At 47.3% G+C, this 20,512-nt stretch overlaps 1 protein-coding gene across 2 annotated transcripts in view; it reads left to right on the forward strand.

Moving 5' to 3' along the window:
- DIPK2B (divergent protein kinase domain 2B) overlaps nucleotides 1-10,725 on the forward strand; it is a 32,184-nt gene extending 21,459 nt beyond the window's left edge. For both annotated transcript variants that reach the window (XM_054628094.2, XM_077171488.1), the window contains 3 exons: nucleotides 6,391-6,564; nucleotides 8,656-8,944; nucleotides 10,095-10,725. In XM_054628094.2, coding sequence (XP_054484069.2) covers nucleotides 6,391-6,564; nucleotides 8,656-8,944; nucleotides 10,095-10,435 — 804 coding nt within the window. In that variant the 3' untranslated portion in view covers nucleotides 10,436-10,725. The remainder of the gene's footprint in view (nucleotides 1-6,390; nucleotides 6,565-8,655; nucleotides 8,945-10,094) is intronic.
- The last annotated feature ends 9,787 nt before the right edge of the window (nucleotides 10,726-20,512 follow it).

Here is a 20,512-nt window from a genome sequence, read left to right on the forward strand (position 1 = left end):
GACCCTGAGAGACAAAGGATTATTCCAGTACTTCTTCCCATTCCAAGAGAGAAGTGACTGTGAAAAACTGACTTCATTTATATTTGTATACAGGCAGCTGCTTCTGCATCCACTCAGCTTTGGTGAGTGCTAAAGCTGTGCTGCTTTAGTTCTTCCTCCACTGGAAGGAAGAACTAAACTAACTCTTTCTCCTCTTCCCTGTGGAGCAGCAGACCTTAGGAGAGAGGGAGGGAAGGATGCACTGGGCTTATGCCTGGACTGCCCCAAAAAGGACTCACCCAAACCACTGACAGTCCAGCTCAGCAGGTCACCCTGAAGTCAGTACCCTCCATGCTTGACAGGGAGAGGATTTTTGGAGCAAAGCTACACTGTATTTTGCTCAGTAACCTCGGGAGAGGCACTAGAGAGAGGGGATGGGTATCACCTCCACTCAGAGCATCCCTCACCTGAGCTTGTGGGCAAGGACACCTCCTCAGGCTGGCAGGCAGTCCAGGCACCTGCTGGCCACCCCTGTTGCCCCAGGCAGCACTGCAGGGGCTGCAGGAGGGCAGCTTGGGCTGCCAGGTCCTCCAGCCTCGCTGGAGTGTCCCAGGTGTTTGTGCCAAACTGTGCTGTCCCCCCACTCCCCAGCAGTGCTGAGGGAAAGGGAAGGAATCGAGAGCTTAAAACTTCAATTTGCTGAGCTGGGTGAAAAAGTAACTGGAGAAATGTGGCTCTGTGGTATCTCAGACCTGCTGCAAAGCTAAATCATCAGCTGAGCCCAAATCCCTCTCCTTAAAAGGCTCTTCATGTGGTACAGTTCTGCCTAGCCTGTCCTCCCAGAGTCAGAAATGCCAGCTGAGCTGGCAGGGCTGCACACAGGGGCACACACACAAATATGGATGCACATGTGCACACACAGCACCACCAGAGACCCTGCTGGGGCACCCTGCCCTTGCACCTATCCAGTTTCTCCCAGGAATTTCCCTGTGCAGGGGAATTCTCAGCAGCAGTGGGGAGCTGAGCTGATGCCAGCTCCAGGGCACCTCTGCAGGGAGCTCAGGGCCAGCCTGGGGGGACGTGCCCAGTGACAAACTCCCTGGGACATTCATCAACCCCTGCAGCTTTGTAGTTGGAAAGGGCATGGGTGGCTGCAGGGAGGCCCAGACCTTTGCACATCAGCCCCAGGATTGCTCTGGTCGTGTTTTCACAGTCCTTTGGTTCTGTAAATCAATCAGAGGAACACAAATTGGAATTTAAATCCCTTCTAACAGCATATAGATTTGAATACAAAGAGAAACATAGTGATCCAGAGACCCTGGGACTTCCTCATCACCAAATTTCTGCAGCAATCACTTTTTAAGATCAGGCATGTGCTCTGGAAAATGGCTTCTGGTCTCACACTGATCTTAATTAAAAATCAGCCAGTGGCAACAACATTTCAGTCATACTGGGTGTGTGAGTCTGTGTGTGAGACCCCATCCCAGCCCTGCTGTGTGGGGCACCACAGGTTCCAGTCTGACCTCCCCAGCCCACTCAGCCCCACAGGGATGGGGATGCCCTGGGATGGCCAGGGAGGTTGTTGGTAACCCAGCAGGAGCCTCTGGAGAGGGGTTTTTGGGGCTCCCATGTCTCTGCAAATACTTACCTAAAGAACTGCTCTTCTGGCTCTGTTCTCCCACTCTCCCTCTTTTCAGAGGGGTTAACAGAGCAGCTCTCCCAAGGCCTGACAGGGTGCCCAGCCTGTTTCACAGAGCTGCAGTCACACAGCAGTGCCTGTTCTCCCTCCCCTGCAGTTTATCCTGTGCAGCAGCACTGGGGGAAGCTCATGGGCCCAGGTAATTCTGTCTGATAGACAGAGCACCATGACAAACCACAACGTGCTCGAATCAGAATGACAGACCATGAAGTGATGTTTTTCCACTTTACACTGCCTGCCCTGCCTGACCCAGCCAGCAGCTGAGCCGCCTGCCACAGCGATTATTGCACCAGCCACAAGGAAAATCTTTACTGGATGCAGCAAAGTCTTCAGTCTTAAAATCCAGCCTGCCTCAGAGATGAGCAGGATTTGGCTGGGGCTCAGCCTGCTCAGCAGCCCCAGACACCAGGGGTTTCACCAGGAGCTCATCACCTCAAACCACTCTGGGTGCTTTCCTGCTGGAGGGGCTACAAAGCAGTTTGGTTTCAGCACAGGTCACCCACAGGGAAAATTTGCAGCCCTGCTTGCAAAGCACAGCCTGGAAAATGCTGAAGGCAGGTAGAGGAAAGCAGTACCAAGGTGAAAATCCAGCATTTGCAGATGGATTCTCTAGGATGGACTGCTTGAGACTTCTGACCAAAAACTGCTGACCAACAATTACTGACCAAAAACTGCTGACCAACAATTACTGACCAAAAACTGCTGACCAGCAACTACTGACCAACAACTGCTGACCAACAACAGCTGACCAACAACTGCTGACCAACAACTGCTGACCAAAAACTACTGACCAGCAACTGCTGACCAAAAACTACTGACCAACAACTGCTGACCAACAACTACTGACCAGCAACTACTGACCAGCAACTACTGACCAACAACTACTGACCAACAACTACCGACCAGCAACTGCTGAGCAACAACTACTGACCAACAACTACTGACCAACAACTGCTGACCAACAATTACTGACCAGCAACTGCTGACCAGCAACTACTGACCAAAAACTACTGACCAGCAACTACTGACCAAAAACTACTGACTAACAGCTATTGACCAGCAACTATTGACCAGCAGCTGCTGACCAGCTGGTGCCCACAGCAGGTGCACCAGCACCCTGGTTATGAGTCCAGTCCACGCCTCTTCTTGCTGCATGGGGGCAGCAGCTCACTCACATGTCCAGTTGCCCATTCTAGGGAAGGATGGGCACTCTGGGGCTCCCAGAGCCACCTCCTAGACCTGCCCCCTCTTTGACCCAGTACCTCATCATCAGGGACTTCCATAAACCTGCTGGCAGTGGGGATGAGTTTCTCAGGGCATTCCTACCTTCTTTCTTTTGGGAGTTTAAGAAACCCTTGGATTCACATCGCCAGGAGCTGTAGGTGCTTTGACACCTACATCCAAGTGTTTCTTCCTGGAACCCATCCTAAACCTGGTAGTTTGGTGAAGCTGGACCTAGGTAGTGGCTCATGGGCAGGAGACAGCTGTGATTCTGGTCTGGGCCATCCCTCCTTGGGCTGTCTGAAAAGAAAACAGAGCAAGAAATCTTCCTCAAGTTGTCTTTACATTCAAGTGAATTCTGGGCGTGTCTGTGCTACATATGCATAAACTCATGGAGTTTAAAATGCATCCTGTACTGTGTAATAGTGTTTAAGAACTCACAGCTGAGTGGAGCTAGGCTTTGCAGGAGCTACTCACTATCACATACAGAAATGTGGGTACTTAATCAAAGTAAATAAGAAGCTTTCCACATCAATCACAAACAATACATCAGGCTGTCTGTCAGGTCTTATTCTCTGGGGTGATAAGTCACTGCAAAGGACTAAAGATATTCTCAGATAAATCTGTATCTCCAGTGTTTCAAGTGTGTGTTCCTCACATTTTTCTTCTGTTGACAGTTTTGTCTGACAGTTTTACAACTCCAGCTCCTTCTCTGCTGTAGAGATGTTTCCATCAGCCTGCAGGAAGGTGGGACCCCTCTCCACTGAAACAATCAAGCAGGTGCTGAGCTTTATGCTGTTGACTGTCTCTGCTGAAACCAAAAGGCCTCATAGCCCAGTTTTTGTGGGTCAGAGCTTCATTAAACTGTAGGAAGGTGTCATCACCCAGCCCTGCTCCTCTGCTTCCACTCCTCCCTGGATGTGCCTGGAACAGTTCCTCAGGAAACCATGAGCCCCACAGGCAGCACGTGCCCACATTTATGTTAAGAGAATGAGCTCTGACCTCAGAAAAACCCTAATTACACCATCCATGCCTTCTCTGCTGCTGTGATTGATGTTCCCACTGTGTTCTCTTCAGGGCCTCAGCTTTTGCATTGCAGGCTCCTGGAAGCAGCAAGGCTTTCTAACTTCGGCTGCAAATATTTGCATACACACAGAGCTGCAAGAGACTTTCTCCACCATTTATCTCTTACTTTACATGTCTCTGTTCTGCTCATTTTTTATCACATCTCCTCCAAAGGGAAAGTGACAGAGTCAGCCACAATGTTCCTGCAAGTGCTGCAGGACAGAAATCCATACCCATCCCTCCCCCTGCACCTCTTCTATGGTTTTACACAATTAATTGAGAAAAAATTTTCCTCATAAAGCTACACCAGAGAAGTGTATGAAGACTTGCAACAGGAACTGAGTAGGATTATTTTTGGCAAATGTTTTTTTCTTTTTGGGAAGAAAGGTTTTTTGGTTTTCATGAAACAATGCTTCAGCTGTGGTTGAGTTTCTCAGGTGGTTTTGACAAGCTATTGGCATTTTGGACTTGTTTGTGCAACTGATGGCCAAGGAAGGAGTGTCTGGAATCTCACCGAGGCCAACAGGGATGCAGAGGAAGAGACATGGGACATCTAATTCTCCCCTTTCCTCCTCCAGCTGGGAAAGTGTGCTGCTCATCCTTCCCATGTTCCTTTATTTCTTTGTCCCGGCTGGGTGGTTCAGGGTTTTGTGCCAAACGAACAGCTCGCACAGGAGGGGCTGGGAAGGACCTACCCCAGGGCTGCCACATGAGCTGGGGAGATGCTGCGTCACATCTTTGCTGCCAGCATGGAGGATGGCAGGGAGAAGCCTGAGCTACACCTCCCTGTCCTCTGAAGCACATCTCCCAGCCATCAGATTATAAACAAAACTCAAAAGAGCAAATTTGGCTACTGGGATCATTTTTAATAAAGAGGCTTAAAACACCTGATTCCCTTCCCCAGCAGAGGCATGTCAGGGCAGTGCTTCTGTGCCATTGTGGGCAACCCTCCATATATAAACTCTTCTTGGCTATTAAGGAAGACTAACTGAAAAATAAAAAAAGGCCATTTTTGACTCTGAAGGTATAATTTTCTATGCTGTTTATCCCAGCCATAGATTGCTCATGCAATTTTACAAGCCAAACCTCCAAATCTGAAGGGTGAAATACAGTGCTAATTGATTCCATTAGCCCAACGGTTCTCTATTTGTTACTGGTATTTACAAAAAATAAACACAGGCTATTTGGTTTTGATAGTTAATGCATGAGTTTATCAGAGAGAGAACATATCCTGTGCTTATACTCACACATAATGTTTATTTACATTTTTAAAGCGTGTTTACTGACCTTAGCAAATAGTATTTCCAAGAAAGCTGCTCTCAGGTTAAGCAAATAACAAAGTGATCTGAAGATTATTTAACAAGGGAAGTGACTCACTGTTGTAACAACTGGAGGGCCTCCACCAGGAATGCCAGGGCTGGAAACCCAGGCAGAGGGAAGAGTCCCATGGTGTGGAGTGATGTGGTGCTGTGCAGCTGGAGGAATATGGGGTTACAGTGCCCAGGAATGGGGACCATTCTTGAAACCTGAGTTGGCAAATGGCATTTTTGGATGGCAAAGGTCCTCTCCTAGGAAGGGTGAGATGCCCTGTGTGCCCACATCCTTTGGAACTGTGCCAAAGCAAGCAGGGGCACAGTGGGCAGAGCACAGAGGTGTGTGTACACCCCAGCATGACCCAAGCACATTGCTCTCGGGGGTCTCTGTGGTCAGGATGCCCCAAGATCTGTTACAGAGTCTGTTTTGCCAGCCTGGCAATTGAAGAAGGGGTCAGGATTCTTCTGTTCTGGTTTTCAAGGTTGTTTATTTTCTGTTATTTATAACATTCTTTTCCTGACCTGCTGAGGTCTGTTCAGCAGGTCAGTCTGTGGCACACTGCCCACCTTCAGGGCAGTGTTGTCTTTTTGTACTAAAATCTATGTGTACTTTATTTACAATAACTTCCCAATACCTATCACCTATGTTAGACAGTCTGTCTCTACTCTAAACCAATCCAAAATTGCCACCATCACCCAGAAGATGGAGGCTAGGAAGAAGGAGAAAGAAGGACAAGGCATGCCCAAATTCCTCCATCTTGGCCTCTGAACCCCCATTCTAAAACCGCCAAAATTCTACATTTTCACCCTGTGACAAATTCACTAACATTGGCTTGTAACTCCTCCCACAAAGTTTTGGGTTTTTACACAAAGGTAATTGTTTTTTTCCATTGGTTAAAATCAAAGGCACAGCTGTTTTTGACTCCGTGCCAAGGTCTCTGAGCCCCCTGTCAGTGTCTCGAGCCCTCCAGGGCAGCCAGAGGAATTTCCTGGGCTCTGACACATGGCAATGTCTCGGGCTGGAATCAGACATCCCTGCTGGGTTTTCCCCTCTCCCAGGGCAATGTCTCGGGCTGGAATCAGACATCCCTGCTGTGTTTTCCCCTCTCCCAGGGCCTGCCCAGCCCCTTGCTGCGCTGCCCATCCCAGCGGCTCCTGGACAGGATCGTGCGGCGCTACGCCGAGGTGCCGGACGCCGGCAGCATCTACATGGATCACCTCACAGACAGGGACAAGCTGCGCCTGCTCTACACCCTGGCAGTGAACTCACACCCCATCCTCTTACAGGTACGTGCCAGCCTGCCCCAGCCTGAAACACCACCCCACAGCCCCTCACAAGCAAGCCCTTGCGTGAGATGTGTGCCAGGCTCAGCGGCAGAGGAGTCCCAGCCCTGGCTCTTGTCAGCTCCCTGGCCTTCAAAAAGTGTTTTTCTTTCATGAGGTTGGGGGGCTGAAGCCAGGCAGGCTCATGAGGTGCTCCCTGTATCATTCTGTGAGGCTGGAGAGAGGGAACCCCAGGTGTTATTGCACTGGAGCGCTGTGAAATCCAGGGTTTTACACATCCCCAACACTTCAAAGTGTTAGGTTTGCATTGCTAATGCATTACATAAAATCACAGCCTGTTTCAGGAAGAGAAAGAGCATGATTCCCCATGCTCCACGTGCCAGTGGTGTGTTTTCCACACACTCCTCCCCTGGACCCCTTCTGACCTGCCTGGCATGCAGCTCCTCTCTTTCCTTATGCGTCCAAGGGAGAATCCTCACCTTTCCCCATCCCACCTTTAGGCCTCACTGCTGGTTCTTGCAACCCTTCGTGATTCCATGAAGAAAAGATGGCAGTGGCAGCATCATCCATCTCTGGCCCAAGGTCGTTCTGCACTCAGCAGCTCACAGGGCTCTGTGTGGTCCCAGGGAGGGGAAATGGTGCTGGGAGGCTCCTGGGGTCACTCAGCCACCCCAGTTATGGGTCCCTGGGACATGAAGCTGTGGCCCTTAGCAGCCTGAAGACACAGGAACACAACTTGAAGAGATGAGAAAAATATGCCAAAGAGAAAAAGCTAGATTTTTATACAGCTGCCCAGAGTGTCTTCACAGCAGAAGGGAGAAGTAACCTTTAACATGAAACTGGATGAGTTCATAATGGCTTGGCAGGGTCTGAGGTGCTGGGGTCTGAGGTGCTGGGGACACAGATGAGCTTTAATGCAAATGACAGAAAGCTTTGTGCTGGCATAGCTCAGCAGTCACACAGTTTGGCACGAGCTGCAGGGATGCAGGGAGCCCAGCCCAGGTGTCTCCACTGGAGCAAACACCCACCACTTCTGCCCCTGAGACTGCAAAGTCTCTTACAAATGAGCCTGGCAGTTCTCACCAATTAGCAGAAACTGCTTTAGCCTTACCTCAACTCCAAGCTGTGACTTCATCTGTTCAGTGCTCATGAGGGACCTATCAAAGACACCTAAATTTAGCTGTTCTGTGGCTAAAATTTTCATGAATCTGAAAACTATTATTATCTTGGACTTTCCACTTAGTCTCTCTTACAGAATAAGTCTCGAAATACCAGATTCTTCCTCTGTTACAAAAAAGAACCATAAGAAAAAGAAAAAAGCATCCTAACTCCTCCAGGATGGGGTAGTAAGTACCTTTCCCAGCTGGATGGGCAAGGAAGGATTGCAGGGTGATTTAAGAACCAAACCACAACCTTTCAGAATCTCTTGTCAGAGTGACTCTGAGATACATACAAGCGTCTTTTTCCCAGCCCGGCAGTTGAAGAAGGAGTCAGGACTTTTCTGTTCTCATTCTCGAGGCTGTTTATTATTTTTTATCTATAACATTCTTTCTCCAACCTGCTGAGGTCTGTCTGGCAGGTCGGGTTGAGGCACACTGACTGCCTCAGTTATTTTTTTATACTGAAAAATACGTGTACATTATTTACCATAACTTCCCAATACCTATCATCTATGTTAGACAGTGACCTTCTACTCTAAACCAATCTAAAAGTGCCAACATCACCCAGAAGATGGAAGCTAGGAAGAAGAAGGAAAAAGGACAAGGCATGCCCAAATTCCTCCATCTTGGGACCCCGAGCCCCCATTCTAAAAATGTCAAAAATCTATTATTCACCCTGTGATAAATTCACTACCATTCTACTTAAACTTTCTTGACTTGTAATTCTTCATATAAAGGTTGGTAATTGTTTTTTCCAAGGGCTCAATCAAAGGCACAGGTGTCTTGGGGCACGAGCCCTCCAGGGCAGCCAGAGGAATTTCCTGGGTTCCGACAGCAACCCCGCTGCTTGGAGCCAGAAAGGGGCACTCTGAGAGGGCGGTGGCTCCATGAACAGAGGGCAGGGGTGATGCCCCCCTTGCTGTTCTTCCCACAGATCTTCCCTGACGTGGAGGGCTGGCCCTTCCCGCGGTACCTGGGCTCCTGCGGGCGCCTGCTGGTCAGCGCCAGCACCCGGCCCCTGCGCGACTTCTTCGGCGCGGCGCCCGAGGTGGCCGCGGACCTGGCGCTGCAGCTCCTGGCCGTGCTGCGCTCCATGGCCACCAACGACCTCAACTACTTCTTCTACTTCACCCACGTGGACGCTGGCACCTTCGGCGTGTTCAGCAACGGGCATCTGTTCATCTGCGATGCCAGCACGCTGGGCGTCATCGACAAGGAGGAAGGTACTCAGCGGGGTCCACAGCCACGCATCTGTCACGGGAGGGCTCGGGAGGCAGGGCAGACAAATCTTTCCCCTTCTGCCCTTGGCTCTACTGCTGCCTTTTTGATTTATTTTGGGTTGGTTTTGTTTGGTTTTTATTTAATTACCCAAACACCCCTTGCTAAATTAAATTATGAGAAGTTCACGGAGATGCTCACCATCAGCAGCTCCTGCCATCCTGGCTCTGAGTCGGGAAGGCGACGGGTGTTGTGTTTGTGCAGTCGGTGATTTGGTGGCCACTCTGTAGCTGGCAGCAGCTTTCAGTGTGCATGGTGTGCCCAATGCTCCCATTTGAAGCCTTCCTTTTCAAACTTTTGCCACGCAAATGTCAATATTTGCCAGCAGAAATTTTGTAATTTCCTTTGTTCCAAGTACTGGGTCAAATTAGACTCTTTTTACATGCATTTATCAAATTGACTAGTAATGGTTATTATTATTTATAACAATAATAACAGAATCTCCCTTTTTGTCACTTTTACATAAAATCAAGGGTTAGTATTCAGTTTTCACAGGTTACATTGGTCTACTCCTGCAAGTAGAGCTAGTCAAAGACTATTCATCCAATAATTTAACAGTTTCATTTTGAATATTCAGATTTTCAAAAGCTTTTTCCTCAGCTCACACATTCAGCTGAGTATTCAGAATATTCAGAAGCAGCTGTTAGAAAATTTTCCACTGGATTTCCTTTTCTTATCCCAGCAGACTGTTAACTTGACTTCAGCTAGATGAGCTGTTGTTTCAATGTAATGATTTTGGTTAACATGGAAAAAATTACAGGTCTGGCTATTTGTGGTAGTTTTTTGTAGGAGCTCCACATTTTAGATTTGTACTCCAATTCTCATTTTTTTCTGCATCAGCTTGACTCGACAGACTCATCTCCAGTTCCTCTGACAGGCAGTTCTGAACAGCTCTGTCATTCAGAAAAATATACATATTTCAAAAGCAAGAAAATTGGCATACACACAGCTTCAGCACCGAGTAATTTGCAGTGAAAGGTGGCCACATCCTTTAGACAGTAATAAACCCCATGTTAACACAGAGGCACAGCTATCTCTGACTGCCCAGCAGCTCACTGTTATGCTTCTAACAAGCAGTTTAATTGTCCCCAACAGGGAGCCAGCTGATCGATGGCCAACAGGAGTACAAAGACATCTTCAGCTGCCTGACCATGGACTGCCAGTCTGCATTTGTGTCCTGTGACTCCATCAGGGACCAGCACAGCCTCGTCATGGTGTGCCAGGACCTTCTTCCCAAGCTGCTGTCGGGGAAGTTCCTGCCCCCCGTGCAGGAGAGCATCGACGCCTTCCTGCGGCGCTGCGCCCGCGGCCTCGGCGATGGCGGCGGTGCCAGCGAGGCCATGGCAGAGCTGGCAGGGATCCTGAAACCTCTGCGCTCCTGCGACTCCCGCTTCGCCTACCGCTACCCCGACTGCAGATACAGTGACAAATATTGACATTGGGGCCGGGCCTGGCAGGGCTGGGGCAGCGTCAGCCTCCTCCCAGAGCGGGAAGAGAGAAGGAACCAGGGTGGCTGGAAAGAGCTGCCCCAAATCCAGGGTGTTCTCGGTGTTAGAGGGAGCAGAGTGCACATGGGATTTGTTATTCATCTGCCAGAGATGCATTTGTTACATGGGATATAGATGTGGTGTATGGTTTAGACATGGTTTATGGATTATTAACGTTGTCATGACTGACAAGGAGCCACAGGATTAATAAATCTCATTCATGTGTTTTGGCCTTGCAAGAGTTTCCCATGCCATTTGTTGAAAAGCAAGGCAGGATGCTCACAAGCAGCTAGACAGAGGATCTTTATTGCCATGAAACTCTTTCTGATGGAGATGATATATAAAAATATGGGAGGGATGGATGGATGGATGGATGGATGGATGGATGGATGGATGGATGGATGGATGGATGGATGGGGGATTAATGGATGGTGGATGGATGGATGGATGGTAGATGGATGGATGGATGAGGGATGATGGATGATGGATGGATGGATGGATGGATGGTGGGTGGATGGATGGATGGATAGATGGATGGATGGATGGATGGATGGATGATGGATGGATGGATGGATGGATGGATGGATGGATGGATGATGGATGGATGGATGGATGGATGGTGGATGGATGGATGGATGGTAGATGGATGGATGGATGGATGGTGGATGGATGGTAGATGGATGGATAGATGGATGGATGGTGGATGGATGGATGGATGGTGGATGGATGGATGGATGATGGATGGATGGATGGATGGATGGATGGATGGATGGATGGATGGATGGATGATGGATGGATGGATGGATGGTGGATGGATGGATGGATGGTAGATGGATGGATGGATGGATGGTGGATGGATGGTAGATGGATGGATGGATAGATGGATGGTGGATGGATGGATGGATGGATGGTGGATGGATGGATGGATGGATGATGGATGGATGGATGGATGGATGGATGGATGGATGGTGGATGGATGGATGATGGATGGATGGATGGATGGATGGATGGATGGATGGATGGTGGATGTATGGATGGATGATGGATGGATGGATGGATGGATGGATGGATGGATGGATGGATGGATGGATTGGTGGATGCATGGATGCATGCATTCATTTAAGACTTTCCCTGTGGTTAAGAACCATAGGTAAATGGAACAATCAGGTCAGTTCTGTTCCATCACCAATCACAGCTCACTTTTATAAAATATTTTAATTTTATTACTTTGGTGGCACAAAGAACAGAAAGACACAATCAAAAGCATTAAAAAGCTGAAAGGTTCCATGTCTCTTGAGACTTAATTTCTCTAATCCCCAAATATAATTGCTTCTAGTCTTTCCCAAGTCAATGGACAGTAATCAGAGACTAATACAGGACTTTGCTTTAAGGTGAGGAAAAAACTCCAGCTCTGGGATGGGATTGTTCAGCAGATATTTTCACATTATTCTCTCTAAAATGGAGGAACCATTTGCACAAAACCATTCAAATGGAAAAATTACCTTAAGAGGAGGAGAAGCACAGGCAGAGGATGAGACATTAATTTACACTGAGCCTGACAAGACTTGCCAAACACTCAATACTCCAGTGTAGGTGCTGGGGCATCCCCCAAGAGCTGGGGAGATCCAAGTTCTGACCAGCAAGAGCTACAGCAATCCTCATCCATTTGCCTTCCAGAGGAGGAATTGGTAAGCCAGTCCCCAGAGGAGTGAGTCAGGCACTTAAAATTTGGGGTTGTTCTGGAAACATTTCACAGCAATTGTCAAACCAGGGCTAGATCCAGGTGCCTCATTTTGCACAAGATGGTTGCAAAAGTGGCAAAACACAACTTTTCTCACTCAGAATCTGTCAGTCCCCCTCATGTAAGCTCCCTGTGAGGTGTCAGAAGCCCACACCAAACCTTGCCTGATGTGTAGAGATCAGACAGACCTCACCTGGGCTTGGGGCTTTCTCCTGGGATCCAGGCATGCAGGAATCACTGAGAAAATTTGACTGAGCTAAGTGAGAAATGAGGCTTTCTGCATCATCCACAAGAATTTTCATCATGGAAAGAGTCTTCTTCTAGCTATGGTTTAAAAAAAATTGTTAAAAATGTAAAGGCAGAAAAAGATGTGAGTGCGTTTGCATTGCCAGTGGTTGTTCTGGCTTGTGTTGCACAGAGAAGGAATGAAAATCCAGATTTTGTGTTGGCTGTGAGGGGCTCTGTGCACACAGAGCATCCAGCCTGGGGTTCCAGGCAGGGGTGGGTGAAGGATGATGGAACAGGCTGGGCATCCAAAAGCCCACACAAAGGTCTGACATAGGGGGAAATCTGACTCAGGACAATTATTTTGCCTTCCTTCCTGGCATGAAGTATCCACGTGCACCTTTTACCTCTCAAGATGTAGAAACATTGGAAATAATTTGTAGGTAAGTTTAGCTGCAGGCCCAGATGGTCAGACAGCAAAGAGGTTTAAATATACAGCCTCAGCCACTGCAGCCCTCTTTCCTGCTTTCAGTCTATTTCTACATCATGGCTCTCTTCCAGAAAGAAAAACATGTCCTTCACTGAGATGCACAAGGCTGTCTAACAACCTGCTTCCATCACTTCTTCTTCAATCTGTCTGCATCTCCAGTCTCTTGGGGAATGGGCTTACCTGAGAGCTGGGTGTTAGCTCTGGGCCCCTTTTCCTGCAGAGATTATCCCACACTGTGCTGGAAACACAGAGGGGATGTGTGTGCTCAGCAGGGAATGCCAGGAGCAAGCCCAGATCCCTCAGGAATAGCCCAGCATTGGGCAAAAGGACAGAGAAGAGTCCCACAGGCCCTGGCAGCCCACAGCCCTAAGGAGATGGGGGTCAGAAACACAAGAGTTTTACTTGGCTGCTTGGACTCATTTTGCAAGGCTGCAGCAGAAGCCTTGAGACACGTAGCATCTATTTTTACAGGGCTTGATTCAAAGTTGCTAAAGCTGAGAGGAGTCTCCCCACTGCTTTTAATAGACTTTGATACGAATTTAAATGAAAAAAACCACTCATGATTAAAAATAACGAAATTGTGGATTTACAAATTATTAAAGCACTGGGAGCTGTGTTCTCCACCAGTTTCTTTGCAGACATTGATTACAAAGGCCAGGCTCATGTAAAACTGTGACTAATAAACCAGCCATAAAATCAGTCCATGGCTCAGAGAACAATAATTTTCCTAAACTAAATCTCATTTCCCTGGCCTTCTTTTTTTTTTTTTTTTTCAGAATTGCCAATTTTTACTCTTAATATTTTCCTTTTTCTTGGCAGTCAAACTCTGGAATCAGTGCCCACCCTGTCTGCCAGCTTCAGTCAAGCCTTCAAATCCTAGTAGGCCAAACTCCAAAAGGATGTGAAATTAACTTATAAATGGCAATTATTTAAAACCTAATCCTTCCCAAAAGAACTCTCAAGCAATTTTTTCCTCACTGTGTTCGAGTTATTTCTGTCAGCGGCTTTGTTTGAGCCTTTGCAAACTGTTCCTGGTAACAACTTCAGCTGTTTCCACAGCAGAACAAGAATCTGATGGTGGCAGATCTTCCACCAATCTCCCAGGCAGCCTCAGCACCTCCTTTTTCTCTGGGTAGTTTGCAGCTGCCTTTATGCCCAGCTGCTTATCAGGTGTCTCTCTTAGTCCCACATATTTTTAGAGTTTTCATGTCAAGAGGTTTATAAAACTGTGGTTTTGGCCTTATTTTGACATGCAGTGTATTTTGACACTGTTGTTTTTTCAGGGCGTTGAGGCTGCTGCACATCCTGGGGTTGGAGATTCAGATTTCCCACTCCATTGCTTTTGTGGGTGATAACTTCTTGCCACATTTTGCACACACACACAAACACACACACACACACAAACACAAACACAAACACACATCCCCTTCCCTGCCAGCTCCCAGCTTCTCTTTTGGCATTTTGGAGAACCTGGAACCACCACTCAGCAGCTCCACGCCACAGGAGCAGCCAGTCAAGCACATCTCATGCATCTTTCCAGCAAGCTTGGCCAACATCAGTTGTTTGCAGGTGCTTTTTATTTGCTTTCTGGTTTGCTGAGACTTTAGGATGCACTTGGGTCCCATTTGCCAATTACTCTCTACAGCCAGGTGCTCTAGATGCTTTATTGCTAATTCTTCCTCAGCTTCTCCCATCATCCCATGAATCTGAAAGGCAGAGCTCTAACAAAAATATGGAGTGTCATGAGATGTTATGAAATCACAAGAACCAGCTCTGTGCTGCTCTGAATTGGCTCACCAAGACACATGAATTTGATTAATAGGTGAGTCTGCCTGCTACTGTACCCTCTGTTCCCCTAATTCAGTGCTGAAAGGAGCTTGGTAGCCATCCTGAAGCTACAAAAACACAAACAGGAATTTCAGGGGAAGGAAAATGAAATGAAACAGCTGCTCCAGGCTGGGGGGCTGGGAGGGGCATGCACTGTTCTCACCTTCTGGATTACAGAATATGGGCAGACTCATCTGCTCTCCTCCACAGAGGGATGGTCTCAGCCACAGTGGGGACAGTGGGGTTTTAGGGTGACCTGAACAACTGATAAGAGACCCCAGGGAAGGGTGAGGATAACCCAAAAGTCCAGAAAAAAAATGAAGAGGAAAGAAAAGACAGGTGGAAAACTAGGGAGGGACACCTGACAAAGATCTTCAGTTTTGTTACAGTCATAGCTTTACTTTGCATCATTCTACCTTTCTGCTCTTCCACAAAGCCCCACAATATCTATTCCTTGCAACATGCAGCATAAATGACAATAGTTAGTCTAGAACAAACTTTTCAGGTGTTTGAAGAGCAAGAATACACCAGCCTGTTCCCTGGGGAAATGCAGGTTGGAAAGAAGCAGCTTGTCAGGCTTTCCAGTGCTCTAGTACAACTCAGCAAGGATGCACAGAGCTCCAGCCCTCGCCTTACACAGTTCATTTGCTACATTGCATGCAAAGATAGCTCTTTAGACTTAACACCCACAGAAATGTCATGCAAGGTTCAGCATATTATGTGTTTGAAAAGGACCTTGTCAGTCACATGGGTGGGGGTTTTTTTCCCCTTTCAAAATTTAAACATTTGGATAAGGGCTTGTCAGATTCATTCCTCTAGTGATGCCTGAAAATAGTGGGTTTTCTTGCTTTGAAAAAAAATTATGAAGACACTTGGAATAATTCAGGCACTGAAACCTCCCTCTGTTCACATTCTTGGTGCAGAAAAAGTAAGAGAGAAAATCACCTCTGGGTGTTCACTCTGCTCTGGCTGGAACAGTTGTAAACATTTACTCATTTTTTTTCCTCAACACCTGAAGATGAAGATGGAGAAAATAAAAGTGCCTTTCTGTGTTTGCACTGTTTCTACAGAGCAGAAAAAAGCAGGGATTTGTGCACAGTTCAGGCACTGCTAAGGCCAAGAGGAGGAGGGTGCTGGCACAATGATGCTGCTGGGAGCAATGCTGGGGTTCAACACCTCTGCACCCATTCAGGGCATTGGCACCGTTTCAGACACTCCTGAAAGGAGCCCCTGCATCAGTGCTGGTGTTTCAAAATGGAAATCCCTTCAGCAGGTGGAGAAGGGATGGGAACAATTGTCCAGATTTCAGGAAATCAATTTGTTATCCCTTCCTGTTTCCACTCACAGCACTGCTTGTTCTGCCTGTCCTTTTCCACCAGGCAGATTCATTCCTCTAGTGATGCCTGGAAATAGTGGGTTTTAGAGGCTCCCATGGGCTGCCTTTGTTGATGCACAGGATCAAACCTCCCAGGTTTGATCAGAGGAACAGGGCCAGAGGTGATGGAGGCTTTCCATCAAATGGCTGCATTGACTGGGGACAAATATTGGCAGGAGTTTGTGTCTACAAGGTGTGAACAAAAAAACCAAACCTGCAGGAAATGCTCTTGTTGCATTCTGTGAGTAAAATGACCAGAAAAACCTAAAAAAAACCCAGCTGCTGACTTGTTCTGTCAAAGTGCTTAGGGAAAGGCTCCCCAAAGTCAAGGAGTTTGAGTTTTATTCCAACTTTTATTCCAACAGGAGCTCTGGGGTTACCAACCCCAGGGAAGGGCTGACTGAACTTTATGGTTGCACGTCCCCAGGCTGGAGCCAAGCAGAGCTGTCTAAAAATACAACTTTTGCATGACTGCAGCATGGCATGTGCAGCAAGATAAAATTACTGGGGAAGGAGGGCAGGAAAAAGGAGCTTCTGAATGGAGGACAGGAGTACAAATATGACCTTGAGGTGCCACCAAAAAAATGTGTATATTTATCAAAAAAAAAAGTCAAACCCCTGAGTGCTGGCAGATCAAAGGGGAAGTGTAAAAGGTCAAAAGGCATGGAGAAAACAGGGCTTTTCTAACTGGGTCAGAGCCTTCAAAAGACTCATTCCCAGAGGTGTCCATGTTCATGGGATTTCATGGGAGGAATTGTTCATAAATTTGATAGAAACACAGACTGAGCTAAAGGACAGGGGTCTCAGTACTACAGAGGCAAAAATAAGGAATTATTGGAAAAGCTGTGACCACAGGTTCCCTCTTTTCCCTGCTGCAGACCCAGATCCATGAGCACACTCTGAGGCACTGGGCAGCTTCTCCTGGGGCAGGTGGGAGCAAAGGCCCTCAGGTGCAATCCCCCAAACCCCCTCCTGCTGCTGGACAAGGATGGAGGGATGGCTCCCTGGCAGAGGGGTGAACTCACTCAGAGGGAAAATTCTGGAGGCTGGATTTGCAGGTTGCAGGAACAGCTGTGAGCTGCTTCATATCTTTTTTTAAGCCATATATGGAGCCCAATGGGAAAGTGGGATCTGCTGTGATCTCTGCCCAAGTTTTTCTTGAAGAGCCCTGCAAGAGTGGGATCCCTTTAAAGACACCACATTAGAAGTTCACAGTAAATGTGTGCTGACAATAAATAAAAAATACACACACACCCCCCAGGTGGCTAAACAGCAGCACAAGGGAGCAATTCTAACCAAACAGACACCCTTCAAAAGGGAGGAATCAGATGCAGAAATTAAGCAAATTAGATGCAAGGCTACAGTAAGGCAGCCCCAGAAGAGAAATCCAAGGAGTGACTTGCTAACAGCGTGGAGGCTGACAATGAACCCTTTCTCAAACACATCAGAGGCACAGAGTCTGCCAGGAGAGCTGCTGAGGCCAGCAGGAAATCTCAGTGCAAGGCAGCCCAAGGAATGAAGAAATCAGGATTTTGCAATGACAGTCACGGGCGGCGTTTCAAAGAAGAAATAGGAGTAAAAGCTTAAGTGACTCTGTTAAAACTAAAATCAGGTAAACCCCAGCCCAACCTCCCCTCTGAGAGAGCAAGGAGCACATGAGGGAGGGTGCACTAAGACTTTGATGCTGTTTTGCAGTAAAGATGGTGAAAAATGGGTGGGAATGGCAGCCAGTGGGTGCAAGTGAAGAGCCCTGCTCAGGGTGTGTGTGATTCCATCCAGGGCAGATGCTCCTCATGGGGAGGAAACCAGGAGCAGAGTAGAGGCTCCAGGGAGCTCAGGCAGCCAAGGGAGCCTGGGAAGAGCTGGGGTTTCAGCACAGTGCAGAGGAGAACAGGATAACTGGAGGGGCACAGGCGTGGGAGGGTTTTCCCTGGAGAGATCAGCCTTGCAGGATGCCATGGGCCTGAGGAGAGGAATCCCCCACGTCAGGGATTGCAGGGAGTGCAGGGACACAGCAGGACAAGGATCCTTCTTTGTCTTGTTTCTTACACTCCTCCCCAAACACAACACCAGAGATTTGGCCCAGTGCGATTTGGTCCAGCCCAAGGGAACTCAAATGTCACAGGAATGGCAGGAACAAGGATTGGGGTTCCTGGGGTGATGTCTCAGGTTGTGGTCAGGTGTCCAGTTGACCAAGAAAACATCTTTCTCATCTTAAGTTTTGCAGTGTCTGTAAAATTAAAGATGTGAATAATTTAACAGTATTTATGAATAAAGCTATTGCAACACAGCTACTAATGACTCACTGTCTTCTCAAGGAAACACCCTAATTTTTCACTGATATCTCCTTCTGGGGAATAAAAAAAACCCCAAACCAAACCCAACTTGAAGGAAATAACCTTATCCTGATCCAAAGAAACTGTCTTAACATCAGAGCTGTGAGTAGGAGGGAGGGAACACTGTGTAATGGCACATGGGAGCTTTGAGATCCCAGATCTATTAAAGTGCTGGTTTGCCAGATTAGCCACTTTGCATGCCTGGAAATGTTCATTCAGAACAAACTTTCATAATAATCAAAAGCAAGTTATCAGGCAAAAATGCATCTGGTTTGATTTTCAAGGGCTGGTATCCTCGAGAGACTTTTTGTTTCAACATCTGAAACAGCTTTCACTGGCTGTACATGGATTGATACAGGTTTCTCTGCTCTCACAAAGTCAGAATGGTCCAAGAGAGTTGTTCTGCTTTTTATTTGCTTTTCAGGGTTTGGAAACCTTGGGCTCAGAGAATTTGCTCAAAAGGCTCAGGAAGCTGAACCTTCTCCTGTCTTCTCATGTCCTTCTTGGCTTTTTGGAGAAATTAACCACCATGACCAAGTTGTCTTCATGTCTTACCCAAAACAGCTCTCTCTGTTTTTCCTCCTAACCATCCTCAGTCCCTTATGTTCACTGAAGTTGAGTCATTTCTCTCAGAGGACCAGAGAGATCCCAGACTCCTTCCCAAGGGACAATTCCTCGCTCCAGAAGAGGAGACAGAAGTGTTTTCTGACCTGAAATGAGGGACAGGGAAGAGGAACTCTTTCCTGGAAGCCACTGCAGCTGGAGAGGTGCCAGAGGAAAAACTTCCCTGTGGTGCTCCCAGAGAAGATGAAAGAAACCCCAAAGAGAAGGAACAGGGGAATGTTGTTATCACCCAAACCAGCACTGGGTCCTCCAATTCCAGCTTCATTAAGGGAGCATGGCAGGGCAGAGGACCCCAAGGCAGGAGGTGTCCTGTGCTTCTGCACATCAGAGGAGATGAACTGTGCTCAGGGGAACCTGCCATCCAAACAGGTGCAACAAACACATTAAAGAAAGCAGAAACTGTGAATGAGGTTTCACTGCAAAAAAAAAAAAAAAAAAAAAGTAAATGCAACTCTTTCTAGTTCATTTTCTATTTTTTTTTCTCAGTTTTTTTCCTCTGCTGACCCAATAACCACTGGTCAATAACCTTGGGGAATAAAGGAGGGAGGCAGAGGAGGGAAAGACTTCCACACTTCCCTATGTGGGAGGGAAGTGATGACCCAAAGCATTTTAGCATGGCAAGAGGAAAATGTGAAAAAAAACCCCAACAAATAGAGAACCACAAAGTAATTCAAGTCAAACCAACATTGAAAACAGCATTTTGGTAATGGGGACTAAGGTGGAGGAGCATTGGAGGGACATTATGCCTTCAGTTTTTAAAACTTTAAAGGCATTTAATGCTTTCTCAGACAGCCCAAACAAATGAATCACTTTGCAATGAGACAAATAAAAGCCTGTTTTACAAAGAACTATTTTTCATGTATCCCAGTGGATTTGCCATTATCAGTGACAGGCACAGACCTACCTACAGTATTGAGCTAACTGCTTTATGATATCCTTTGGTCTGGAAGTTTCTCCTAATGCCAACCTATTCTTCAAACCCAAATTTTTCCTCCCCTTTGAGCATTAAATCCACCAAGAGAAGGTGAAGAGCATGGCTGAGACACAAAGAGGGTGTCAATGAACAGAAAGGCTGCGCTAGGGATGTTTGCCAGTGACAGCATGGAGATAAATGTGAAGAGAAAGGGAGATATTTTGAGAAGGAGACATGAGCACAGCCACTGAAAGGCACCAAAATGAGCACACAAATAAGGCACAGGAGACATTCAAGAAGTGAAGAGATTTGCCAGAATAGAGAGAAAGAGGGCTTCTTCTCTGGCAGATCTCAAGCAAGATAGCTTGCCAAACAAACTGGAAGAGGAAGGAGGTGCAAAAAAAAAAAGACACAGAGCAATGAGCAGCACTTCCTCTCTGTGTGAGATTTTTTTTTTTTTTTCTGTGTATTCAAGTTTTTCAAAAGCAGTCACAC

This window comes from Agelaius phoeniceus, chromosome 2 (assembly GCF_051311805.1).
Source record: "Agelaius phoeniceus isolate bAgePho1 chromosome 2, bAgePho1.hap1, whole genome shotgun sequence".
Classification (NCBI taxonomy): Eukaryota; Metazoa; Chordata; class Aves; order Passeriformes; family Icteridae; genus Agelaius; species Agelaius phoeniceus.